This window comes from Sus scrofa, chromosome 2 (assembly GCF_054392235.1).
Source record: "Sus scrofa isolate SSC_HxYL_T2T_F1_AM1 chromosome 2, Sscrofa_HxYL_maternal_Yorkshire_Landrace_v2.0, whole genome shotgun sequence".
In the NCBI taxonomy this organism is placed as follows: domain Eukaryota; kingdom Metazoa; phylum Chordata; class Mammalia; order Artiodactyla; family Suidae; genus Sus; species Sus scrofa.
The window spans coordinates 15,138,281-15,164,873 of NC_139384.1; the positions used below are offsets into that span (position 1 = coordinate 15,138,281).

The 26,593-nt window shown below is 37.9% G+C and overlaps 3 protein-coding genes across 3 annotated transcripts; all 3 read left to right on the forward strand.

Moving 5' to 3' along the window:
• The first annotated feature begins 1,208 nt into the window (after positions 1–1,208).
• Positions 1,209–2,171, forward strand: LOC146405180 (olfactory receptor-like protein OLF2). The gene has a single exon (XM_085011652.1). The coding sequence runs from the start codon at positions 1,209–1,211 to the stop codon at positions 2,169–2,171; it is 963 nt and encodes a 320-aa protein (XP_084867778.1).
• Positions 2,172–12,341: 10,170 nt separating this feature from the next.
• On the forward strand, positions 12,342–13,289 carry LOC110258262 (olfactory receptor 5W2-like). The gene has a single exon (XM_021081443.2). It carries the CDS (start codon positions 12,354–12,356, stop codon positions 13,287–13,289), a length of 936 nt encoding a protein of 311 aa, XP_020937102.2. The 5' UTR covers positions 12,342–12,353.
• Positions 13,290–22,087: 8,798 nt separating this feature from the next.
• Positions 22,088–23,026, forward strand: LOC146405181 (olfactory receptor-like protein OLF2). Its single transcript, XM_085015179.1, has one exon. The coding sequence runs from the start codon at positions 22,088–22,090 to the stop codon at positions 23,024–23,026; it is 939 nt and encodes a 312-aa protein (XP_084871305.1).
• Positions 23,027–26,593: the final 3,567 nt, after the last annotated feature.

A 26,593-nucleotide genomic window follows, 5' to 3' on the forward strand; every position in this document is an offset into this window, starting at 1 on the left:
TCTACTTTCAACTCCAATTCATGGATAGTCTCCAAGAACAGAGAAGGGGATGTATAATGTTACACATAAGATAATCGGTTGAGTAGCATGTAACAAGGGGGCAAAAAATTTCAAGGAACACCAATTCATTTAAACCAGAGGGAGGCAGATTTCAGAAATACAAGCAATAGGATCAGAGGAGACAATTAAGCAATAGTATAACTTATTATACTTTCTAAAGAATGGAGGTGGCAGCACAGTTCAGATACGAATCTCTCTGGATGTAGGGGATTGTGAACGTTCGAGTCTTCTTATCAAGCCTCTTATATGTCTGATCTGTTGGTGACTACATCATGTGGATTGCAGTCTGTTATGGCAGAAGGACTCACAGGAAACCACACTGTCTTTCTTGCCTCTGTGCCACCCGACCTACCAGTAGCCCTGCAATTAAAGCTCCAATATTCTTCATAATTTCCCTTGAGCAACGAGTGCCAGGAGGACCGTGGTGAGCCCTGGAGTATTCCTACCTGAGTTCTCCAAAACAGAGCTCACAGAATCGCTCTATCTTCTTTGGTTCCCTCCCTGCTCCAGTGGATCCTGAATCCCCCAAATATCTCTTTCCTTTGTTCGTGGATCCTGAACGGAACCTGAGGGATGAATGGAGAAGTAGGGACATGCACCCAGGAACATGCTATAGTTCTGTCCACTTGAATGGTAGACAATAAGGAAATAAAAAAGGACTATATATCTGTTACTTGTGCCTCTCATACTAGGCTCCTCTGTTACAGGATCAAACAGTATCTTTACGGTATTTAAAAGAAGAACAACAATCTTGTTGCAAGATGTGGGTTATCTGGAGCAACTAATTGAAGAACTACTCCCTTGATTCTGAAGACATCACTTCCTTAATATGGGAGAGAAGTAGCAAAAATGATCCTAAATACTACGATGTTGCTGTGAAACTAGCATAATTTAATTTAAATAAAACGGGGCCACAAGCAGTATAACACTACATGAATGTAAGTGATATTATTATTATCATTTATTGATTTATATTAAATTGGATATATTTTAATGAGTCAAGTTTACCTCATGCAGTCCTAGCATTGTATCTTTCTCTAATTACTGAAATAGAGAAAAGACTAGTAGGTGAACAGTTAAGATAGTAAGATGATGTTACCCTCCACTTCCATTTCCTCTTTCACAACAGGGCTTTCCAGGTCTGAGCGATGGAGGCTGAGAACTGCACCAGGTTCACTGAGTTCACGTTCCTGGGACTTTCAAGCAGGCAGGACGTGCAGCAGGGGCTCTTTGTGCTCTTCCTGCTGGTTTATGGCATAACCGTGGTGGCCAATCTAGGGATGATCCTGCTCATCCAGATGGACCCCAGACTCCACACACCCATGTACTATTTCCTGAGCAATCTGTCCTTCTGCGATGTCTGCTACTCCTCCTCTGTCTCTCCCAAGATGCTGGCTGATTTCTTATCTGAGCAAAAGAGGATTCCGTACAATTTATGTGCTGTCCAGATGTACCTTTTTGGGACCTTTGCAGATGTGGAATGTCTCATGTTGGCTGTCATGGCTTATGACCGTTATGTAGCCATTTGTAATCCACTCCTTTATACAGTGGCCATGTCCAGGAGAGTCTGTACCCAGCTTGTGGCTACTGCCTACATTGTAGGCTTGGTGGATTCAGCAATCCACACCTGTTGTACATTTCGATTATCCTTCTGCAATTCCAATATCATCGAGCACTTTTTCTGTGACATTCCACCCTTGCTAGCCCTCTCCTGCTCAGATACATCTATAAATGAGATTGTGATGTTCACTTTTATTGGCTGTGTTGTGGGCTGTAGCATCGTCACTGTCCTCCTCTCCTACAGCTACATCCTAACCACCATCCTTAGAATGAACTCAGCCGAGGGGAGACGCAAAGCCTTCTCCACATGTGCCTCCCACTTAACCGCTGTGGCTGTGTTTCATGGCACACTCCTGTTCATGTATTTCAGACCCAGCTCCAGTTACTCCATGGACACGGACAAAATAGCCTCTATCTTCTACACAGTGGTCATTCCCATGTTAAACCCACTGATCTACAGCTTAAGGAATAAAGATGTGAAAGATGCCATGAAGAAAGTAATTGGCACTAATTTGTGTTTTCACCCCAAAGTATTTACTGAAAGATTCTGAGAGCTAAAGTTCATGCATTTTGACATAGATTCTTCTAGTCTCACCAATACAACTTCTAGATATTTCCCATGACTTATCTTTGTGCGCCAGTTGAGTGTAGGGGTCAGTAATTATTGATCTTCATCTTTTCTCCATTCTATGCAAAGATAGTGATAGGTTCACTTTGCTGATTTTCAGAGGGCTTTTTCTACCTCTCCTCTGTTCATATATATGCTTCAGAGAGATATCCTGGGCAGAGCAATCCTTGCCCTAACATCAATTCAACATATCTTCCAAATATTCCAATATTTGTTTTAAACAATGGGCTTACGGGACTTTGGGAGTGTTAGTAGGTTAAAAGCTTTGTTTCGGTCTTTCCTATGTACTGGTGTCACCCATAAGTGCTCCATCATAATACTTAGAAGTGAATAAGGAGTGAATAAATACATAAAAATAATTTAAAAGTCCTATAAGTGCAAAGTTCCTAACTCAGAGTTCCCTAAGTGCAAGGCCCTTATCTGTCTTATTTACCCATATTTCTACTTGGTATTTTAAAAAGTTTGGCTTCGTGATGCCATGTAGAAATAATTAGTGAATAACTAAATCTGTCCCTTGGAAAAACCAATGTGAAAAGGAGCTTTGTTAATTTTTTAAATAAAAAAATTCTCCCTGTATTTTAGTTTATTCCAGTGTATCCATTTAAGACAAAATCCATTTGTGCTTATGTCTTTTGGCACTGGCTGAATAAGTATCAAGACAGCAATGGTTAGATGTAGAGACCATCTTGGACCCCTATTCCTCACCTTTCTGCCCCAATTACATCAGCAGGTAACCCCAGAGTCAGCAGCTCTAGATTTCTACAGCATCGCATGGACTGCTCATCGGTTTGTGGATTTTCCTTCTTGCCCTCATTTGGGAGAACAGATATGGTACCACGGACCACTCTGCAGAAACTGCATGGATGGGAGTTGAAGGATTGCCCCTGGACCTTCTCTAAAGGCCACTGGAAAAGAGGACTCCCATCTTCTTTGATTTGTTCCAATCTGTACAGTTTAAGTTGTAAAGGAATCACTATTAAAAAAAATACGTGCTCCATGTAAAAGGAAGAAGGAAGTAGCATTTACTTTTATATTTCATTTGTATATAATGGTATTTACTCTCTGTGTAGCTGTGAAATAAACTGGGACTATGCTGTAAATATAATTTTAACATTGGTCATTGTCGATAGCTAAATATTAACTAATCGTCACTGTGTACCATTAACATAATTAATTGCTTGTGTTGTCTTCACCGTAATAAACTACCAGTTAACCCATTTATGAAAAATATAACACTATGATCAGGTTGTAAAGACTACTCATTTTATTTTATGTTGTGAAGAAAAGAACACGGAGACATTCTTTTCTGGTGGACAGGGCAATGAGATATAAAAGGATTTCAATTTGGTTACTAATTTTATATATCCCTTTAGTTATAACATATGCTGAATATTATGTACTTCAAGGCATCATAAGAACAAAGCAACACATTAAAACATGTAATTATCAGCAGATTACTTGCCTTTGATTACTGATTGAACAGAATTTTAAAACAAAGATGTATATATTTTTTACTCAATATTTTATTTTATATCCCAAATAATATATTTTTTGTCCACTCAATATTTGACATATCAGGAAGGACCTCTTAATCATTGTCCAAAGTCCTTCCACACTCAATTTACTTTATTAAAAACATATTAAACATATTCATATCTATAAAAATTAAACCTACTCATATTACATAAAATTGGATTCAATGACTATCTTTCACATATATATTTAAGAAAAGGAGATATTCCTTAATATTTTTTTTTCTTTCTTTTTCAGCTGCACCCATAGCATGTGGAAGTTCCCAGGCCAGGGAGCAAATCCACAGCTGTGGTGATGTCGGATCCTTAATGCACTGCATCACAGTGGGAACTCCCTTCCTTAGTACTTTTTTTTCTTTACCCTTTTATTTAAAGATACTATTTTAATAGCCTTTACACATGGCCAGGAAAATAAGATTTTTGGGGGATTCTAGTTTGTGTTTCAATTTGAAGAAAATTATCCAGATGGTAAACACTTAAATTTCTGTTTGATCAGGTATAATGTAATTTTCTAAAGAATATTTAGATTATGTTTTTAAAGTATAGAGATGCAGTATGGGAGTTCCCGTTGTCACTCAGTGGTTAACAAATCCAACTAGGAATCATGAGGTTGCAGTTTCGATCCCTGCCTTCCTTAGCGGGTTAAGGATCCAGCATTGCTGTGAGCTGTGGTGTAGGTTGGCAGTTACAGCTCCGATTTGACCCCTAGCCTGGGAACCTCCATATGCCGTAGGAGCGGCCCCAGAAAAGGGAAAAAGACAAAAATAAATAAATAAATAAATAAATAAGAAATGTAGTACGTATATCTGTGCCTATATATATGTGATGACTCTATGTATGTATTAATACTCACTACATCAATAGATGTGTAGCTCTCTCTTAAGAGGAGGCAGATTTAAACTAGTTTGAAATCATCTGCAGAAACATGCTATGAATCAAAGAAGCAAGAATAAAATTGGGTCTGAATCTGTACTTTCAGTTCATTACAACTGTGACCTCCAACAAATGACTCTTACTCTTTGGAACTTAGTGTTTACCAGAAAAAGATGGGCTTAAGTTGGATAATCTTTATTATGTATTGCTGCCACTGCATTCGGTATCTATACTGATGTGAAACTATCAATGCAGGACCCAATTCTATTGGTGTGCTTAAACAGAGAGATTACAGACATGGAGAGCAGACTTGTGGTTGTCAGGGAAGAGCAGGGAGAGAGTGGGATGGATGGTTTGGTAGATGCAACCCATAACATTTAGAATGAATAAGCAATGGGGTCCTGCTGTACTGTATAGGGAAATGCGTCCAGTCTCTTTGGGTAGAACGTAATGGAAGCTAGCATGAGAAAAAGAATGTATGACTGGGTCCCTCTGCTGTACAGCAAGCACTGACACAGTATTGTAAATCGACTATACTATAATAAAAAAAAAAAGCTTATGAATGAACTATATTCATACTAATGGAGGTCATGACATCCCTACGCCAATTTGAGCTAGAATGGAAGTAGCCATCATGAGATGAATGGGTTGTAGGAGTTCTAACACCATCAAGCTGGTCCTATTTAACCAGCTTTCCACTTTGCATTTTTATTTTAGGGAACATTTTTATTTTAAATGGATAATCAAATGTATTAAGCCATCAGGGAAATAAAATATTCTGCATAATGGCTAAAATTAAAATAAAAGGCGATGTTAGTGATGATGTTTAATAGCCAGAGGACTCACACCATGACAGCATGTTGATGGAAGTGTGGATTCGCATATTTCAAAGAAAATGTATGATGATATTTACTAAATTTTATACACACACATGACCATACAATTTTAAATTCCTGTTTTTATATCAGATAAATGCATACATATCTTTCCCAAAACACATGTACAAAAATTTCCACATTGACATGTAGCCAAGATGGCGGATTAGGAAAACCCTGAGCTCACCTTCTCCCCTGGACACACCAAAATTACAACCATTTACAGAGCAAATGTCTATGATGACAGTATGTTGACTAGCAGCAAAGATTTTCCACAACTGACGATATCAAGAAGGAACCACAATGAGATGGGTGGGAGGGGCTGAGACATGGTACAGTTAGGACCCACCTGCCCAGGTGGGCAACCTGCAAAGGGGAGGATAAGGACAATTGCAGTGGTTCTCCCCAAGAAAGCAAGGGTTCTGAGTGCTGCATTGGGCTCCTCAGCCCAGCCCAGGGTTCCTCCACTGGGAAAAAAAGGCCCCAGAATATTTAGTTTTGAAAGCCAGAGAGGCTTGCCTATGAAAGAGCTGGATGACTAAGGGAAACAGACTCCACTCTTAAAGCAACCGTGCAAAATCTCACATACACTGAGTCTAAGCAGAGAGGCAGAAATTGGAAGGTAGTGTGAATCAAACCCATTTGCTGATCTTGGAGAACCTCCCAGAGAAGCAGGAGGCAACTGGGATTCCCCCATAGAAACAAAGATACAGGCAGCGATCATTTCTGAGAGCTCGTTTGGGTACTCTTCTGGCAAGCAACATTTTGCAGGTGTTTCTCTCCATACGGAGGTAAAAGAGCTCTACTCTGAAGATTATATGGCACTGATGAAAGATGCTGAAGATGAAACACAAACCACTGACACAAAAATCGACACAAAGATTGATGGAACTGGATTGAGGGCCAGAAATAAACTCACACTTTATATAGTCAATTAACCTATGACAAGGAGCCAACCCAAAGGAGGTAACCCAAGGTAATATTGCATCCCCTAAAGAGAGGGAGACGCCTGGGGAAAATAAACTTGGGTGAGTTGGAAGACAAGAAGAACTCCACATTCTCCTAGTATGTACTGGAGAACTAAAAAATGGTAACAAACAATTTGAGTAATGCGAATGCATCAGTTTATTGAGTTTAACTGGTAGACTATTATTAGCAATACTTCATATGATACGAACTTTGCCGCAATAATATCTCTTACAAGAGACCATTTTTATGTCTTAGGATTGGGATCAGTATGCCAAGAATGAGGAGAATAGAAAAAGACATCAACAGTTGTCACTTAGATCACTTTTCCCCAAATTAAATTTGTACTAATTTCACTGATTTTAGCCTAACGAGTGTTCTAGCTTTATAGAAAGCAAGGAAGGAAAATGGCAACAAAAGAATCAAACAAAAAAATCCCAAAGGAACAAATGATAAGAAATACTGGGTCCCTACTTACTCCCATGTGAGGTTTTTGATTAAAAAGAAAGTGCATGGCATCCTCAGGAACATAAACTAGTACATGACTGAGTCATCTTAATTCTTTATCCCCCTCTACTTTTGCATTTGCTGGCTTAGTGGCAATTAAATTAACTTCATAAAGTCGCAGAAAATTCAGCCGATGAGTATGATTATTATATGTTATATTGAAATATAAATCAACAGTAGTCATCTAATGAGTGTACAGCAATCTGTGCTTTTAAGCATAGTGTCTTGAGCAACATACTGTAAAATATCACTTAGAATGTGGCCGATACAGAGTGTGTCCCCCTGGAGCGGCTGTGTTGCACAACATCATGAATCATTAATTTTCCTATTTTCTACTGCCGCCCTGGAACTGTGCAATGCAGCCATGCTCCATGTCAATTTTTCTTCGCACAGATGTTAATCATGTTCAGTATTCATCTGTAACAAATGAAACAGACCTCTTTGACATCTGGTGACCCTTCTTATCATGTCATCCACCACCAAGGTAGAAACCCTACTTTGTTTTAGAAGTGAGACTTAGATGACGTCTCAATTGCTCAGAATTCTGGAAATCTGTGGAGCCCTGATTCTGTAAACCAGTGTTTGTAAACACACTTTAGCATTCCATGAGATTAGCCAAGAGACAATGATTTCTTAAGAAGGATTTATTTCACTACATTGTAATCAGGAGCCTACTGAGAGCATGTGCTTTGCAGCCAGGAAAACCTAATATCTGTGATGTCAATTTCTGCAACTCTGTAAGGAGGTTCTTCGTAAACATTTAAAATATATGAGATAATGTATAAAATCGATGGTATTTTTTAGTAATGAATGATATATGAAAACTCCTAGTTTTTGCTAACAACTTCAAAATGGTCTCCTGTTGTTCTTAAAGTCCATTTCTTTTCTTTTCTTTCTTCTTTTTTCTTTCTTTCCATGGCCATACCTGAGGCATATGTCAATTCCCAGGCTAGAGGTCCAATCAGAGCTGCAGGTGCAAGGATACACACCACAGCCACAGCAATACTGGACCCAAGCTGCTCCTGAGACCTACACCACAGCCGGTGGCAACACCGGATCCTTAACCCACTGAGCCAGGCCAGGGTTCAAACCCGCATCCTCAGAGAGACTATATCTTAACCCACCGAGTTACAATGGGAATTCCTCGTCAAGTCCATTTCTAAGGATTTTCATGGATATGATGGATTATATAGGCATACTTTCTTTCAATTCAGAGTTGTTTATGATTTAAAGAATTATGCATGCAAAGTTTTCTTTCCATTATTGTATATGCCTCTTTTCATAATCTTTTATGTGTAAATGTGTTCATAATGATCTCAATTTTGTTTAAAAATCTGATTGTATATGCCAGGAAACATGGCTTTCTAAGGGAGTATGATTTGAATTGGATTTTTCTGTCTTTATAAAAATCTTCCATAATTGCCACAGTACATTTAATAGTAGTGTGTGTAAGTGTGTCTGCTTGTGTGTGTGTATCTGTGTGTTCACATTGTATGTTACGAAATTAAAACAATGCAGGTATTTTGAGATTGCTGGAGTATAATGACTGTTGGAAAATCCATTAACTATTTTTAATCAGGTATGAGATTGGACATGAAGTAATTAAGAGTAAATATAATGGTGGAAAGGTCTATACATTTTTCTCAGTAACCCCGACTAAACGAAATGTCAGAAGATTAAACCATACAATTATATCTGTAACTTGTTTCTGAGAATCAGATACTGAAAAACCCAGGGGCCAGAAACAGAGATGGGATATAATCTAAATTATTCCGGAGACTATATGGAATCTTAGGGCTGCATCTGAGAAAACTAAACCAAACCAAAACCAAACCAAACAAAACCACCACTAGTTCATTCTCAGGTACTAATATTTTTCTGTTGGTTTTCTTAGTTACATTTTAGATTTCCTAAGTAATTTCCTTTTTTTTCCCACTAAAATAAAAATTGTCCACTTTAGTAGGCAAGGTTGCAATATTTATTTTGGAATAAATCTTAATTAAATACCTATTTTAGCTACACACTGAATTAGAATAGCCTGTAGAGATGTAAAAGTCCTAAGTACCACTGAACAAAAATGGTATGCTCTCTTTTATACAGATTCAAAAAGAAGTAACACATGTTAGTTATTTTCTATTCAAATAGATTTGCTTCCAGTTAAAAATAGATAAGTATAATTTTTAATAATAAGGACACGAATTCTAAATAGGGGTTCTGGTGGTATTGTATTTGATGCATGTCTACAAATTTTAAAAGCAAACACATCTGTTAAATTATTGTTAAGAAGGAGGAGTTCTATGGTGGCTCAGTGGGTTAAAGATCCTGCACTGTCATTGCTGTGGCACAGGTTCAATCCTGGGCCGGGGAACTGCCACATGCCAAGGATGCAGCCAAAAAAACAGTTATGGTCATGAATGAATATATATGTATGTATGTATACATATATACACACATGCATACACACACATACATGTATTGTGTGCATGAATGTCGACATGTATGTATGATACAGGAATGACTCTAGACATTATACCTGATTCTTAAGCAGAAATGAAGGAATATTGCTACAGTTGCACACATAAACAACATGCTAAAACAAACACAGCTCAACCTTCTTTCGTTTCAACCAGTGTGTGCACGCATGTACAACCACACATTCAAATAAATATACATAGGATACATGTGTATATACGCATAGGTGCACATTGTTCCTGGCAAGTCAGTGACATGGTTACTGATACTACCTTTCTTCTATGGTCAATTCATAAAATCGTAATACTGCATACAAATCAATGGTGTCAGGGTGATTCCTCTTCTCCAGCCCTTCCTCAGCTATTCAAGTATTTTACCACTTGAATATAATGTCTCTGAACAGCTACCGTGGTATCACCCATTTGATGATTAAGGCAACTTAAATGCACATCGCTTCAGCAATTCTTATTTATAAAACTATCTTGTTCTTGCTTCACTGGACATAGGGGAAACTATAAGATGAAACAGGATAACTCTTTAATGCTCGTGAGACAATCATCATTATAAACTAAAGATAGGCCTCTAGTGTAAGATCATCAAGGAAGCTAAGTAATTGAGAATTTGGAAGGTCTTCTGATCAGTCAAATTAGTTTAGAACTGAGTCCAAATATGAAATTTCTTTTTTTCCCCAGGATCCATTTGGAGAATAATGAGATGATTTTTCAAATGGGAAATTATATAAATAATCAAAATCTGATTATGTGGCTGGAGAAATGGAATCACTCCTGTTTAATGATAAAATAAAAAAGAATATTTAACATACCCAGTGAAAAACTGTTATGATTCTATGTAGAAAGATGAAAGAGATTATTTCAGAAATGAAAGAAACAGTATAAAATAACTATGGATAAACAATAATTAGATAATGTAATTATTTAATAAATGTATTAATTTCACAATTTTAACAGGAGAGATAATAACATAAAATAATTAAAGTGGAGAGTCTATTTGAGCTTCATTAGATGTCTGATTTGATTGGAGGATAGCTATGAATCATACTGTAAAAATCACTTTAACGTCCCGATGTTTATCAATTTGGTGTAAGTGTGAAGAATTAAAAGTTTGGCTTTTGCTGACGTTGTTTTAACATTCATGGGGGAAAATAGAGCACTAGATATTTAATTAATCACATGTTTAAATATCACAGACTCTTGAAGGCAGAGGCTTTAGAGACTTAAGTCCCAAATGTCATTAAGTAAAAATAAAATGTGATGTGTCTATATTTCTCAGTTCTCAGAGGCAAGCACAGAAGGACTTGTTCATCACAGGTAGGTTTCTAAGTTGCCAAATTTAAAGAATGAAGAATAACGACCTTACATTTATAAAAATAATCATATATTTAGAAATTTATAAATGAACATTTATTTGCTTGGGTTAATAATCTGTAGTCTAATGGCAAAAATTGCATTTCTTATTAAAGCAGGATAAAACAGGTTCATGTTGATTAGCAAATGAATGCTTTTATGCACTATATATTAAACAAAATTAAGAAAAAATTGAATTTTTAAACTCACTGTGAAAAGGGACATGCAAATTCAAGATTTTTTTTTCTGTTTTTAATAAGGGAAAGGTGATATATCACAATACAAATACATGTTTGTGTAAATTCAACCCCATACAAACCACAGACTATATTTACTAAAGTCTAAAACAAAAATTGGTCCATCATTCACAGTCCACTGAGTTGAACATCCCTTGCAAGCAGGACACTTTCAAACTCTTGTTTTGTGGAGTTGGTGAGATGGTCATTCTGCCTGGGTGTACTAGCTAGCTAAGGGCTGCTTTATCCAGCTTGTGAAAAGAAGGTATTTTCATCCCAAATCAGGTTTCTCCTTAAAGGAGAACACGTTTGGGGTGCCTTTCACATGATTGAACCTCCCCGCACCAAACCAGTGATCAGATAGCAAGAGGCAGCACTGTATCAACAGAGACACAGGCTCATGCAGACGCATCCATACACACAAACGGAAGTTTATATCAAATATATGTTTATTACTCTTGTTCCTATCTCTGTCTTTTTTTTTTTTTTTTTCATGGCCACACCTGTGGCATATGGAATTTCCCAGGTTAGGGGTCAAACATCATCTCTGTTTTTAATGAACGAGTCAGGTTAAAATCTAAAGGGATAAGAATGTATTAGTTGAATTCTGCTGTTTTCACTTCTTTTCAGCATTTTTTTTTGGCTGGTCAAGAGACACCAGACCACTCCTGCATGTAAGTAATTATAATGTGGCAAAGCAGTAAAATATTGCGAGATAAAATATTACTAAAACGTATCTAATATCTCAGTAGGTACATTAAAGTGTAGATCAGAAACAATAATAGCATCTATTCATTGTTTTTAAATCTTAGATAAGTTGATTGTGTCTTTTTTAAATACACAGTGATAAACAAATTGTGATTCTTAAGTATTCAGGTAGTATAATCACTTTTATGCTTAATTGCATATATAGTCTTAAAACATAAGGCTGAGTATTCCAGTTTTGTCCTTAATTTAGGTGTGGCTTTCATATTATATTTGACCTGCAATGAGATTTCAGTTCAGATTGATTGATGAGATAAAGGAGTGAAGGTTTACACTTGTCACATATCTCATGGATAACATCCAAATTTAGAATCAAACTTTCTCAAGATTCTGTCCTAGACACTAACATTTTTTCAATCAAATAGCTCAGCCTTGGGTATGGGCTATTTTCTGAGAATATAATGTACCGAAAAAATTATATCTGACGTACACATTATGTTTTGTGTCCAAAAGGGGGAACACATTGATCTCTCCGTTTCTTGATTATTTCTGGAGCACTTTTAGAAGAATAAAGAATGGATGGGGAAAATTGCTCTGTCTTGAATGAATTCCTTCTCTTGGGAATTAGCAATCGCCCTGTAATCAAAGTGGCTCTATTTACCATGTTTCTAGTTGTTTATCTCATTATTCTTGTTGCAAACCTTGGAATGATCACATTAATTCGAATGGACCCCCGGCTGCACACGCCCATGTACTTTTTCCTCAGCCACCTCTCCTTCTGTGACCTCTGCTATTCCACAGCAATTGGGCCCAAGATGCTGGTGGACCTACTGGCCAAGAACAAGGCAATCCCCTTCCATGGCTGTGCTCTGCAATTCTTGGTCTTCTGCACCTTTGCAGATGCTGAGTGTCTACTGCTGGCAGTGATGGCCTATGATCGGTACAAGGCCATCAGCCACCCCTTGCTCTACACGGTCAGCATGTCCAGCAGCCTGTGCTCCCTGCTCCTGGCTGGGGTTTACGTGGTGGGAATGGCGGACGCTTTGATACACACGACACTAGCATTCCGCTTATGCTTCTGTGGGTCTAATGAGATTAACCATTTCTTCTGTGATATTCCTCCCCTCCTTTTGCTGTCTTGTTCAGATACACAGGTCAATGAGTTAGCGATATTCACAGTTTTTGGCTTCATTGAATTGAGTACCATTTTAGGAGTCCTTGTCTCTTATGGTTATATAGCTCTGTCTGTCCTGAAGATCCATTCAGCTGAGGGGAAGTTCAAAGCTTTCTCCACCTGTACTTCCCACCTCACTGCCGTGGTGATTTTCCAGGGGACTCTGCTCTTCATGTACTTCAGGCCGAGCTCTTCGTACTCTCTAGATCAAGACAAGATGAGCTCATTGTTCTACACCCTTGTGATTCCCATGTTAAACCCTCTGATTTACAGCTTAAGGAACAAGGATGTGAAAGAGGCTCTGAAGAAACTTAAAAATAAAAAGTGGTTCGTTTGAAAATAACATGTATCTGTTTTTCTCCTAATCTTACACAATAATTTATGAAAATCAAAATTGTTTTGTCTAATATGGTGTGATCCAATAGGTATTATGGAATAGATATTATGTAACATTCATTCCAATATGTGTGATTTCCTAAATAACACAGGTTTCTTTTTATGTCTTAAATTTCTATTTGATATTCCTTATTTGTGGAAAAGTTTCAGCCTCTTCGTTTGCCAAATTTTTGTTTCTTCTGTCTTCACATGTGCATTAAATTTTCCGAAAGACAGCAAGTGTTTTCTAACTTACAGTTGCAGTTCTACGTGCTCTTTATTTCGTGGTGAATCCAGCAGTTTTTATACTAATTAATCTTGTCTTTTAAGGGAAGTGACAAATGTCAATTAAATAATTATTAAAATTACTTCCTATAAACTATAATTATGACTTCATATAAAAAAGACCATATACTATAAGCCCCAAATTCATCGTTCAAATATAAGGAAGGGAGTTGACAAGTGCTTCCTGAAAATGGAGATGGTTAATCTGGTAGGTAAAAGATAAGCAGGAATTAACTGAGCAATGCGAGTCAGCAGAGAAAGCATTCTGTGCAGATGGATAAGTAATTAGAGAAGCCCAGAGATGTTTAGGATAATGTCATTTAAAAAAACCAGTGTGGTAGGTTAGAGTGCCTCACCTACAACTTGGTCACTTCCTCCAGGAGGCTTTCCTTCCCTTTAGCACTCTCTAAGCTTGGTTCACACATCCATCCCCCACTGTGCCTCAGAACATTCTTGAAACTATGACTCTGTTTTCTAAATCATTAAGCTCCTATGCGGGGTTATAGACCCCAAGTTTAAAGACTATACATTTTATCTCTCCATCCAGGCACCAACATAACATATGGGTAAACAAAGAGAGAAAGATACCCAAAATGGTTAATTTTATGGAATATTTATTCATATAACGCAAAAGAAAAAAAAATTATTGAGGTCTAGTATGTGCCCTAAGTACATGTTTTGTATCTTGCATGTAAGTACATAAAGTGATTGTGAATGTTAGATATAATGGAAAGCTAAAGACATACAAGTAAACTATTTGGAAAATAATTACCAAAGAGATATTTTCTGGAAGTTTGCAAAATATTTGACAGCTTCACAGGATCAAATCACTGGAAAGGGCTAAAACAGGAACAAAGATGTGTATTCAAAGGACTGTACAAGAATCAGGGGCAATCTTAAATGTTTGTAACAATAAAGCAAGATAAAAGTCATTCAGTATTTAAGGTCATCTAGGTGCCATTGTAAAGTACCTTTGAGTGAAAATATTTCAGATTTACAGTAAAGCCCAACTCTGTGAGACAATGATACTTATCTGTTCTCCTGGGTAAAAGTCTTTCTGGGATTCTGAGACCTGGAAAGGGAAGTATAGAGGAAGGAAAAAACTAACAAACAAAAATACGGACGATGCCTCTTTTTGTTATAGCATTTCATCAATGAACCCATGCTGTTTTGGAGATTTTACCTATGAATAAGGAACTCTCTTGAATTGCAGCAAAGACAAGAGTGGGGATGAATTAAATGCGCATCAAAGATGGGCATCAATCTCAGAAGTGTAAAAGTATCATCTAGCTAGCACATTGCTCTCCCACGAGGCAACTGTAACATTTTTTTTTTAATTTATTTTTTTTTTTTTGTCTTTTTGTCTTTGTTGTTGTTGTTGTTGTTGTTGCTATTTCTTGGGCCGCTCCCGCGGCATATGGAGGTTCCCAGGCTAGGGGTTGAATCGGAGCCGTAGCCACTGGCCTACGCCAGAGCCACAGCAATGCGGGATCCGAGCCACGTCTGCAACCTACACCACAGCTCACGGCAACGCTGGATCGTTAACCCACTGAGCAAGGGCAGGGACCGAACCTGCAACCTCATGGTTCCTAGTCGGATTCGTTAACCACTGCGCCACGACGGGAACTCCCTGTAACATATTTAAAATAGGGAATCAACTGAATCTTAGCTCCTAGAAACAAATCTATAACTAACATGTACACTAAACAGAGAAATGTTGAGAAGTTAATGAAGAATTTAAGCTCAATAAAAGGGTGTCTAAAAATAAAAGGCACTGATTGGTAAAATTTCTTAGATCTCTGTGTCTAAAGTTGTAAAAGCAAAGGATGGATAACTACTTAATAGATGTTACGGAATTCATGATTCAACTAGGGGATTGGGCCAATGACATGCAATTGATTTCTGTCTTTATTTTCCATAGAAATCAGGGAAATCTAGAAAAAAATACTTTATCTTACATTGTCTAATTCAATCCTAACTATATTTCCCACTTTTTTAATATTTCTAACTCATATGCTTCTCATAGTATATCCACCACCAATTGGTGGCAGATATTGTCTTAGTAAGACAGCATCAATTTCTGTGTGTAAAGAGTCATTATAGCTCAATATCATCATCATATTTTCTTGTTTCGGCCCAAGCACTGACATTCTTAAACATGAGCATATCTGATGATGACAGATTAGGATATTTATTTGTTGATACAAGCAATTATCTACAAAATGGCAAAAAGCTGGTGAAAATTTTTTATTAAAACAAAAAACTACAATTTCTCATGACTTTTATAAGTATGTGGCTCTTGTTTAAGAGGCAACAAATTTGACTTAGCTTGATATTCTCTCCAGAAACACACTCTGAACTGGAGAAATAATGACCACAAAAGTTGGTATAAACCTACCCTACATTATAACTCACTATTGTGTGACCTTCAACACATCACATTTCTTCCTTGGTGTGAAGTTTTCATCCTGTCAGAAAAGGGTGATGGGCCTCAGGGCAGACATCCCAGAACATACCACTTTAGCATTTGAATTATTTCAGGCTGAAAATAGTCAACACCCAATAGATTCGAGGAGAGCTTTTCCTTTTCCTTAACTGCCTAAAATAATTCAGACACAGCGTCTTACCATAAAGAAAGTTATTACAACATGAAAAATTTTAAATCAGAGGTACTTATTTTGGAGTTCCCATTATGGCTCAGAGGGTTAAGAACCTCATGTAGCCCCCATTAGGATGAAAGTTTGAACTCTGGCCTTGCTCAGGGGGTTATAGATCTGGCATTGCCACAAGCTGTAATGTAGTTTGCAGGTATGGCTTGGATCTGGTGTTGCTGTGACTGTGGCTATGGCACATGCCTCTGCTGCAGCTCTGGTTTGACCCCTAGGCTGGTAACTTCTGTATGCCACAGATGAGACCTTAAAAAGAAAAATATATATATATACTTATCTCCATGGCATGGCCAACATTTGTTTACCAAATATTTGTTTTTTTCATATTCTTTATAAATTATTTTCTTTCCCTTTGAAGTCCCAGATCCCAATGTCCTTCTTGGCTCAGGATGGCACATAAATCTCAATTGCTTGACGGTCAGGAAACGTTTAATGTCTTTACAGAATTCCCAGACAAAAGGCATTAAATTTTCTTCTCTTCTGTTAATGTGTCTTATATGAATTTATTTATTAAACCAGCCAAGACCCTAAAAGGGAACAAAGGAAACATTTTTCTCCACTACAAAATGTTTCAACTGAATAATATTTATTGTCTATTCCAGCTACCACATTCTGTTGGATTTTATTCCATCAATGAATAATGAACAAACTTACTTTTAATTCTGGGGATATTTAAAAAATGGGTGGGGCATATTCATACCAAAGCACTACATTGCACCCCAAGGCCTATTTGACCTGAAATGGAGATGCTAGTGATTGTCTTGGTCTGTGTACATGGGTTGGAAAGAGAATTTTCCAGATTCATAGTAGGGTGAAAAGAAAAATGAGTTTGTTGACATAAGAGACCCTGCTAGCACAGTGGGATGACTCCCTGATAATCAGGGAGAGCCAACTCTGAGGCCGTGGTCAAGTTTGTTTTTATAGCTTAGGGAGAGGAATGTCTTACAATATACCTGCTGATTTACTTATTCTTTACTTGGCCAGAAGCTTTGAGTTCTATCTCCTTGAAGGGGCCTTGAAGTCCCACAATGATGACAGATGGAGAAACAGTACAGATTGCATGAGCCTCAATACCATAAAGCCAGATGCATTTAACTGGCATGCATTCTGTATTTTTTTTTTTTTTTTTTTGTCTTTTTAAGGCCTCACCCGTGGCATATGGAGGTTCCCAGGCTAGGGGTCTAATTGGAGCTGTAGCTGCTGGTCCATGCCAGAGCCACAGCAACACAGGATCCAAGCCGCTTTTGCAACCTACACCACAGCTCACGGCAATGCTAGATCCTTAACCCACTGAGCAAGGTCAGGGATCGAACCTGCAACCTCATGGTTCCTAGTTGGACTCGTTAACCACTGTGCCACAATGGGAACTCCACGTTCTGTATTTTGACTTTAAGAGACACTTCATAAAAGTGGATATCCAGATTTATTAGCAATAAGGGAAAATGCATTCTACATAATGGTTAAAATTAAAATGACAGAGAAACATTAGGTATCGGTGAGGATTTGGAAAAACCAGGGGATTTTAATCGTTCATCATAATAACCAATGCTTCAGGGCCACCCAACTATTTTCTAAAGGCAGATGGTTTTAAGTAGACAGTTGCCTACATAGTATTACAGAGAGAGGCACAGTGGCAGCAGGGGGGTCATAGAGACATGTTGTTTTTTTCTTACATAAATTTCAGCTAAGTCATTTTCTTCCATGATATATGAAAACCAACTTCAATTAAATCTGAATCCATTTAGGAACATGGCAATCCAATTTTTAATAATAGTGCAGCCATTCCAGCTCATCGTCTCATAGTGGAGAGAAGCAACACTAAATAGTCTGCAAGGGCGATCATGTTTAGGAAGCTAAATTTAGGTCCTGTCTCAACAGAGTGAAACCTGAAATGCTTTGTCATCCCTGGAGGTAGAAGTGATGGTTGGAAAAATGAATTTGGAAAGGAATCAGAGTAAAGGAAGCAAAGACAAATCCCATTCCTTCAAATCTCTACCTAGGAAGGAGACAACGGTAGTGAAGCTCTTGGGTGGCAAACGCATTAGCATCTTCAGTTTAATATATGGCAAATTATTATAATTATTTAGTGTGAGCTTGGCCTCAACAATATCTTCTATAACAGCAAATTAATTATATTTATAAAGACCTCACTGTGCAAGTAGAAAGGCACATATATAAATGAATAAAACACATAATTTGTTCAAGAGTGTACTGTGTCTAGTGGGCATTGCAGAGTTGAAGAAGAATAGAATATACCCTCCTATGATGTCACTTTGGGATATTGATTACCTTGGATATAAGTTACTTAAGAAATAGTTATGGGAAAAAACATTCTGAGCCTCCTCTATCCTACTGAAAGCTGGAAATAAATCTCCCATGTGAAAAGTACCCTCCCTGTAGAGAAAGGTAGGTGACATCCTTGTCACCAGAAACAGGAAATTTAGGGCTATGAGGAATACATTCACCAATCATGTTACTTCTTTACTGATTAATATCACAATTCCAAATCCCACTGTCTTGTTAGTTCTTCACAAATTTATTTTTTTCTTTGTCTGAAAGTTATAAAAGATGCCTGCTTTGGTCAATTTTTTGCATCTCATTCTTTTCATGGGACTCCCATATATATAAGATTATTTTTTTCTCCTTTACTCTGTCTTATGTCAATTTAATTATTAGGCCAGTCAAAGAACCTAGGGGGAAGAAAGGAAACATTTCCTGCCCCTACACAATTAAAAAATTTATTGAAATGAGGGTGGTTGACATATTTTGGGGAAAGGATCCAGACGACGACTAATGAAAAAAGCAATATGTAAGATTATCATATATTAAATGGGAAGTGAAAGTGGTCTTTCAGAAATGGAAGAAACTGTATGGCAAAGGAAAGGAAAGGAAAATCATTAGTGGACGGCCTATTCTAATTTCATTGGACATCTGCTTTCACTGGAGTACTGCAGAGATTTATGATAGCCATAAAGCACAGCATTAAATTCTGTTAACTTTCTTAACATTTCTTTCATAAACTTGGTGAAAATAGTGAAGAATTAAAAGTTCAGCCCTTGCTAAAGTTGTTGTATCCACAGGGGAAAATGCAGAACCAGAAATCCAATTAATCATGTTCTCATAACACAGAAGAAGAAGATAGAGGCTTTGGAGATTTAAGTCCCCAAAGTCACTAGGTAGAAATAAAATGCAATCTCCCTGTTGTTCTTGGACAAGAGATAAGAACAGAAAGATTTGCTCAATTGGGTAAGGTAAAAAAAGGATAAATTTAAAGAATAGAGGGAGAAAAATATATCCTTTTGGAAAAATGAGGAATCAGGTATAGAGAAATTTATAAATAAATTGTTTTATTTATTTAAACTCTGTAATCTAATGAGAAATGGCGATTCTTTCTTTCTCTCTTTCTCTCTTTCTCTTTCTTTCTTTCTTTCTTTCTTTCTTTCTTTCTTTCTTTCTTTCTTTCTTTCTTTCTCTCTCTCCTCTCTCTCTCTCTCTCTCTCTCTTTCTTTCTTTCTTCTTCTTTTAGGGCCACACTCGTGGCATATAGAGGTTCCCAGGCTTGGGTCGAACTGGAGCTACAGCTGCCGGCATAAGCCACAGCCACAGCAACGTGGGACTGAACTGCATCTGCCACCTACACCACAGCTCATAGCAATGCCAGATCCTTAACCCACTGAGTGAGGCCAGGGATCAAGGCCGCAACCTCCTGGTTCCTAGTCAGATTCATTTCTGCTGCGCCACAGTGGGAACTCCTGATATTTCTTTCTTAAGCCTGTGTGAATTTGACTAACCACATTTGTCATTTGTATAAGGACATGAAATATTTTACTGACTTATATTTTAATCAAGGTGGATAAGTAAATCATGATTTTTATCGTGTGTGATATCACTGAACATGTAAATTTAAGATTTTATACATATCTTTTGTCATAATAAGAGACGTAACGTATTATAACAGAATACCAAAATCTGCAAATTCAATCCAAATGTATGCAAATTTATCCACTATAGTCTGTTATGGCCACCTCTTTTTATCACGTCTCCTTGGCTTTCAATGTGTTTGTTCTCAGGCAAAGGTCAGTCATACAAACGGATACTAAATGTTGTGACAAAACCAGGAAGGGAGCATCATAGCTCAATCAAACATGTTTTATGTTTCAGCAAACACTAAAGATGTTATAGACCAATAACAGTACCATAATAATTTATATTTGTTAGCTTATATGAAATGTCATTGTCAGTTATACACTCAGTTCTTTTTCTTTAATAAAGAAATAAATGTGATCCTATTTTCCAATCTCAACCTCAGTGTGCCAATTTTTCATCTGTTTGCTATTTACACTAGACATCGTTCAATTATTCTAAGCACTGTTAGTGTTCACCATATACTTTTACAGTTCCTAGTTTTTAAAAAATGGCCACATTTATGGTACATGGAAGATTGAATCTGAGCCACGGCCGTTACTTACACCAGAGCTGCAGCAATGCCGGATCCTTAACCTACTGCACCCTGCCAGGGATTGAACCTGTGCCTCTGCAGCACCCTGGGCTGCTACAATCAAATTCTTGACCCACTGTGCCACAGCAGGAACTCCCCACTTTTACGTTTGCACTTAACAGGCTTAATGATGAATCCAGGCGTTTCCTTACTAATGAATCATTATAGTGAAAATGAGAACCATTAATCAGCTAAACTTATACACAAGTTATAATAAACTATATATCACCTTAAACTAAAAAAAAAAAATTGATGCTTTAATTTCCAGCAGAATGTCTTAAACTAGATGGCAGAGATAGTATTTTAATAATATCAGACTAAAACAATGGATAGGTAAACAAGGAAAGAGTCTTCATAATTTCCCTGAAAATAGCAAATGTCAAAGCCAGCATGATCAACTCTTGTATATTACAGCCTGTCTGCCCCAACGTGGTGACCTTCCTACCCTATTATTCAAAACACCACTCTTGCCACTCCAGTGGGTCCTGGATGCTGTGTATCTTCATCACTTTTTATTAAGGCTACATGTGTTCTGAGGAGTTCAAGGGAAATGTTATATCAGGAATTCATCACAGTGCTGCCTGTCCACCACTTTGAATGCATGGATAACAAAGGAATTTATTCGTTATCTGTACCTCTCACTTAATACTTAATGCATTTCTCTATATACCAGATATAATCACACTTCTCTAAAAAAACACACACACGCAGAAAAACAGGAATTTCCTGGAGGTGCAGTAGGTTAAATCAGATCTGCCTTTGTAACTGTGGTGGTTTGGGTCACTGCTATTGTTAGGTTCCATTCCTGACCCAGGGAGCTTCCCCATGTGGTGGGTGCAGCCAAAAAGCAAAAACAAACAAACAAACAGACAAACAAAAAATAAGTGGAAAACAAGAATAAAAATAATCTTTTCAAATGACCTAGTTTATCTGAACCAATGGATGGTAAAAATTATTTCCTTGACTCTGAGAACATTACCTTCTTAATATTAGACAAAAGCAGCGAAATTTATCCTAAATACTACGTAGAATGACATAGAAACAGAGTGATATAATTTAATTGAAAGTGTGGTACAAACACTTCACAACGCTATAGAAATGTAAGTGGCATTATAATCATTTTATAAATACATTCTAAATTGCATATATTTCCAAAGAGTCAGGTTACCTTCAAGCAGGGCTAGCACTGTCTATCTCTTCTATAATTATGGGTATATAAAAATGACCAGCAGTTTGTTAAGATAGTAAGATGATGTTACCCTCCACTTCCATTTCCTCTTTCACAACAGGGCTTTCCAGGTCTGAGCGATGGAGGCTGAGAACTGCACCAGGTTCACTGAGTTCACGTTCCTGGGACTTTCAAGCAGGCAGGACGTGCAGCAGGGGCTCTTTGTGCTCTTCCTGCTGGTTTATGGCATAACCGTGGTGGCCAATCTAGGGATGATCCTGCTCATCCAGATGGACCCCAGACTCCACAAACCCATGTACTATTTCCTGAGCAATCTGTCCTTCTGCGATGTCTGCTACTCCTCCTCTGTCTCTCCCAAGATGCTGGCTGATTTCTTATCTGAGCAAAAGAGGATTCCGTACAATTTATGTGCTGTCCAGATGTACCTTTTTGGGACCTTTGCCGATGTGGAATGTCTTATGTTGGCTGTCATGGCTTATGACCGTTATGTAGCCATTTGCAATCCACTCCTTTATACAATGGCCATGTCCAGGAGAGTCTGTACCCAGCTAGTGGCCATTGTATACATAGAAGGTTTGGTGGATTCAGCAATCCACATCTGTTGTACATTTCGATTATCCTTCTGCAATTCCAATATTATCGAGCACTTTTTCTGTGAAATCCCACCCTTGCTAGCCCTCAGCTCCTCAGACACAACCTTCAATGAGATAATGTTGCTCATCTCCAGTTGCTGTGTTGTGGGCTGTAGCATCATCACTGTCCTCCTCTCCTACAGCTACATCCTAACCACCATCCTTAGAATGAACTCAGCCGAGGGGAGACGCAAAGCCTTCTCCACATGTGCCTCCCACTTAACCGCTGTGGCTGTGTTTCATGGCACACTCCTGTTCATGTATTTCAGACCCAGCTCCAGTTACTCCATGGACACGGACAAAATAGCCTCTGTCTTCTACACAGTGGTCATTCCCATGTTAAACCCACTGATCTACAGCTTAAGGAATAAAGATGTGAAAGATGCCCTAAAGAAAACAGTCAGCACAAAATTATGTGCTGGATAATACATGGTTTTCATCCAAATCTATTTAAAGATTCTGAGAGCTGAATCTTGATATAGATTCCTGTAGTCTCACCTGTGCAACCCTCTGGATATTGCCCCTTACTTAGCTTTGTGCCTAAGTTGATTGTAAGGAGCAGGCATTATTGACCTTCATCTTTTCTCCAAACTAAGGAAAAGTCATCTTGGAATCACTTTACTTTTTTGCAAACAGAGTCTTTTTATACCTCTTTCCTGTCCTTGAGTTGCTCTAGTATGAGATCTTTTGGGCAAGTAATATCTCCACCCAAGTTAATTTGACTTATCTTCCTTAAGTCTTCAAACTTTTTTTTTTGTTGTTTTTCTTCTCTTTAAAGTTTTATTGAGGTATAGTTAATTTACAGTGTTGTGAACATTTCTGCTGTACAACAACGTGATTCAGTTATACGTACGTGCTACATGCACATCCATTCCTTTCCAGATCCTTTTCTCATACAGATTATTACAGAATATCAGGTAGAGGTCCCTGTTGGCTAATCATTCCATATACCACAGTGTGCACATGCCGAACCGAAACCTCCAGTCCATCCCTCCCTGCCACCTGTCCCCTTTGGTAACCATAGGCTTGTTTTCAAAACCGGTGAGTGTTTATGTTCTGTGAATAATTTCATTTGTATTCTGTTTTTAGATTCCACATAGAAATAATATCATATGGTGTTTAACTTTGCTCAGGCAAAAGTGAGTGTTAGTGGGTCCAATCAGACTTGTTCTTATCTTTTTATGTACTTACATCATCCTATAAATATTCCAACACTGAGAAGTAAATAATTGTTATATAAATAAATAAGAAATGTCCCTCTCTATACTAAATATTCCATTAAACCACAGACCTTAGTCACTATTATTTCTGCTTTTCTCTTTACAATGCTTGGCTTCAGGATACTATTAATTAATATTTATTGAATAAATGAAAGAGTACAGCCTGAAAAATAATGCAAATTTGAACATTTGTAAATTCACCAAAAAACAAACAACCAACAAACAAAAAATCCAACAAGCTCCTCTCTTTAATTTCATTCTAGCATGTTCACTTTAGGTGAAATCCATCTGCATTTGTTTTCTTTTGCCTTAGGCAGAAATGGGACTCTAGGACAGGAATTATTTGCTGCAAAAATCTTCACAGACCATTCCTCTTCCTTCTGCCTCAAGCATATCAACAAATATTCCCCCATCCTCCAAAATGTCACTGGAAAAGACTCCAGCTCCCCAGGGGTTCGTAGCATTATACTACTTAAAACTGAAAGAAATGGAATTCCCATTGTGACTCAGCAGTAACGAATCAGACTAGCATCTATGAGGATGCAGGTTTGATCCCTAGCCTCGCTCAGTGGGGTAAGGATCTGGCATTACCACAAACTGTGGTGTAGGTCACAGACCTGGCTTGGATCCTGCATTGCTACGGCTGTGGTGTAGGCCAGCAGCTACAACTCTGATTTGACCCCGAGCCTGGGAACTTCCATATGCCATGGGTGTGCCTGAAATAAATAAACTGAAATGCCCTATTGATATATAATTTAAATTGGAAATTATAAACAAAATTTTAACATTGGTTACTGCTATTGTGTTGAGCGGAGTGGTTGAATGTTAGTGAATCCTATAACCTCTTCCAAAAACTAAATTAATTTTGCATATTGGATTCACCCTGTATTCAATGAACAAATAATCCAGTTGTGAAAACATACCACCATTTCAAGTTCTCAGAAGTGTTCATTTTATCTTAGGTTGTTGCCAGGGAAGGAACATGGAGGCTCTATTTTTGGTTCCAAGAGGAGAGAGTAATGCCTTATGTAAGGTTTTCATTTAGGTCCTCTTCCCTAACTTTAAATATTCCTTTAGTGTACAAAATATGTCAATTATTTTGTAACCCAAGCATCATAGGAAGGAAACAACATATGAGAGACATGAAATTTTCAGCAGGTCATTTGTCTTGCATTATAGATTAAACAGAATTTTAGACCAAAATGTTTTATTATGTCTTCAACACTTTCTCTTATAATCATAGACAATTTATTTGTTGTTCATAGAATATATCCTATATCATCAACACACAGTCACTGTCCAATCCTCTTCTTAACCCAATGTACTTTATTAAAACACCTCAAAATATTCATATCTATAAAAATGAAACCCGCTCTACTATGTAAAATTAGCTTCACTGGCCATCTTGCACATATACCTGTAACAAAAAAAGATACTCCCTTTTTTCTGTTAGCTTTTCCTTTCAAGATTTTGATTTAAGAGACTTTACATATGGTCAGGAAACGCATGTCATTTGCTTTTGTTTTCTTTTTATATTCACTTTAAGAAAATGATAAGTACGGAAGAGAATTTAAGAAAATAACAGTTTGAACTGAGATAGACCTGATTTCAAACCTGTATACAGCCATTCACTTGTCAGATCTGTGACCTTGGCCATCTACCTCCCCATCAGGGACTAAGGCCCTGGTGCTGAAAGAAAAGATAGTATCGTTCACCACATTGAGTCATGAGGTAGAGTTTCAGCTCACCCAGTCTTTCAGATGCCAATTGCACATCCAGCCTCAGGTCATGTTCATGTTTGGAGCTTTCTGCCTGGAAACCCCAGATCTTGCATTTCCCTGAATTCATTACAGGTTGGAGCTGAGTGTAGATTTCTTACAGTGGCCCATGCTGGCCACACCACTCCCAACCCAGGCCAGATGCCTGCAACCACTCTAACAACTAATCTAATTCCCAGATCCCCCATGACCAAGAAATGAGTTTAAACAACCCAGAAAGACCATGCTTTACGTTCTGTGTGGCTCTGTCCCAGGGGCTGTGGCTGAAAGGGCTCACTCAGCTGCAAAGGGAACACTATCTGTTGTGGTGAACCAATGCACTTCTGGCACCATTTCCTGCTGTCTAGGGCAAAGCACATGGCTCTCATCACTCTCAGGCTCTCATTCCATTCGTCCCCACTGAAATCCCACATTAGTCGAACCATATCTCACCACCCATTGTATGGACAAAACCCCTCTGTAAAGTCAGCTTCCACTGCAGTGAGTGGAACAGAAGTCTGGATTTAGAACCCGGCATCTGTCGCGAGGCACGTCTCTACAATCTTTTCTTAGCCTCTTTGCTTCTATTTTCTGTGCTGAAAACTCCATCTTGTCCTGCTTTACTTTACCCCATATTCCTGCTTGGAAAACAGTCGCAGTGCTGGTAAATGGCTTAAGCTTAAGAACAAAGACCTACAGGCATAAGTTTTTCATAGAGTCAGCTGAATGAGGACATAATGTGTTGGTCTAGGCACACCGGACCGGTGCAGATTGGCAGGCCATTTGCACAAGCATGATATGTCCTCTTAAGAATAAGAGAAAGAGGAATCTCATGGCCCCAAGTGGTTTATGAGCAGTTGTGAGCAGAATGTGCATTAGCAAAGAGAACCAAGGTGCAAACCTAGGTACACTGGGTTGCCACAGATAGGCATGCAGTTTGCAGAAGCACAGTGAGGAGTCTCTAGGTGCTATGCGTAGATAGCTAAGGCCAAGCTTCCTCAATGCTAATGACTGTT

Bases quoted from the DNA above. Each gene is read 5' to 3' on its own strand.
- LOC146405181 (XM_085015179.1), top strand. From the start codon at position 22,088: ATGGAGGCTGAGAACTGCACCAGGTTCACTGAGTTCACGTTCCTGGGA.
- LOC110258262 (XM_021081443.2), top strand. From the start codon at position 12,354: ATGGATGGGGAAAATTGCTCTGTCTTGAATGAATTCCTTCTCTTGGGA.
- LOC146405180 (XM_085011652.1), top strand. From the start codon at position 1,209: ATGGAGGCTGAGAACTGCACCAGGTTCACTGAGTTCACGTTCCTGGGA.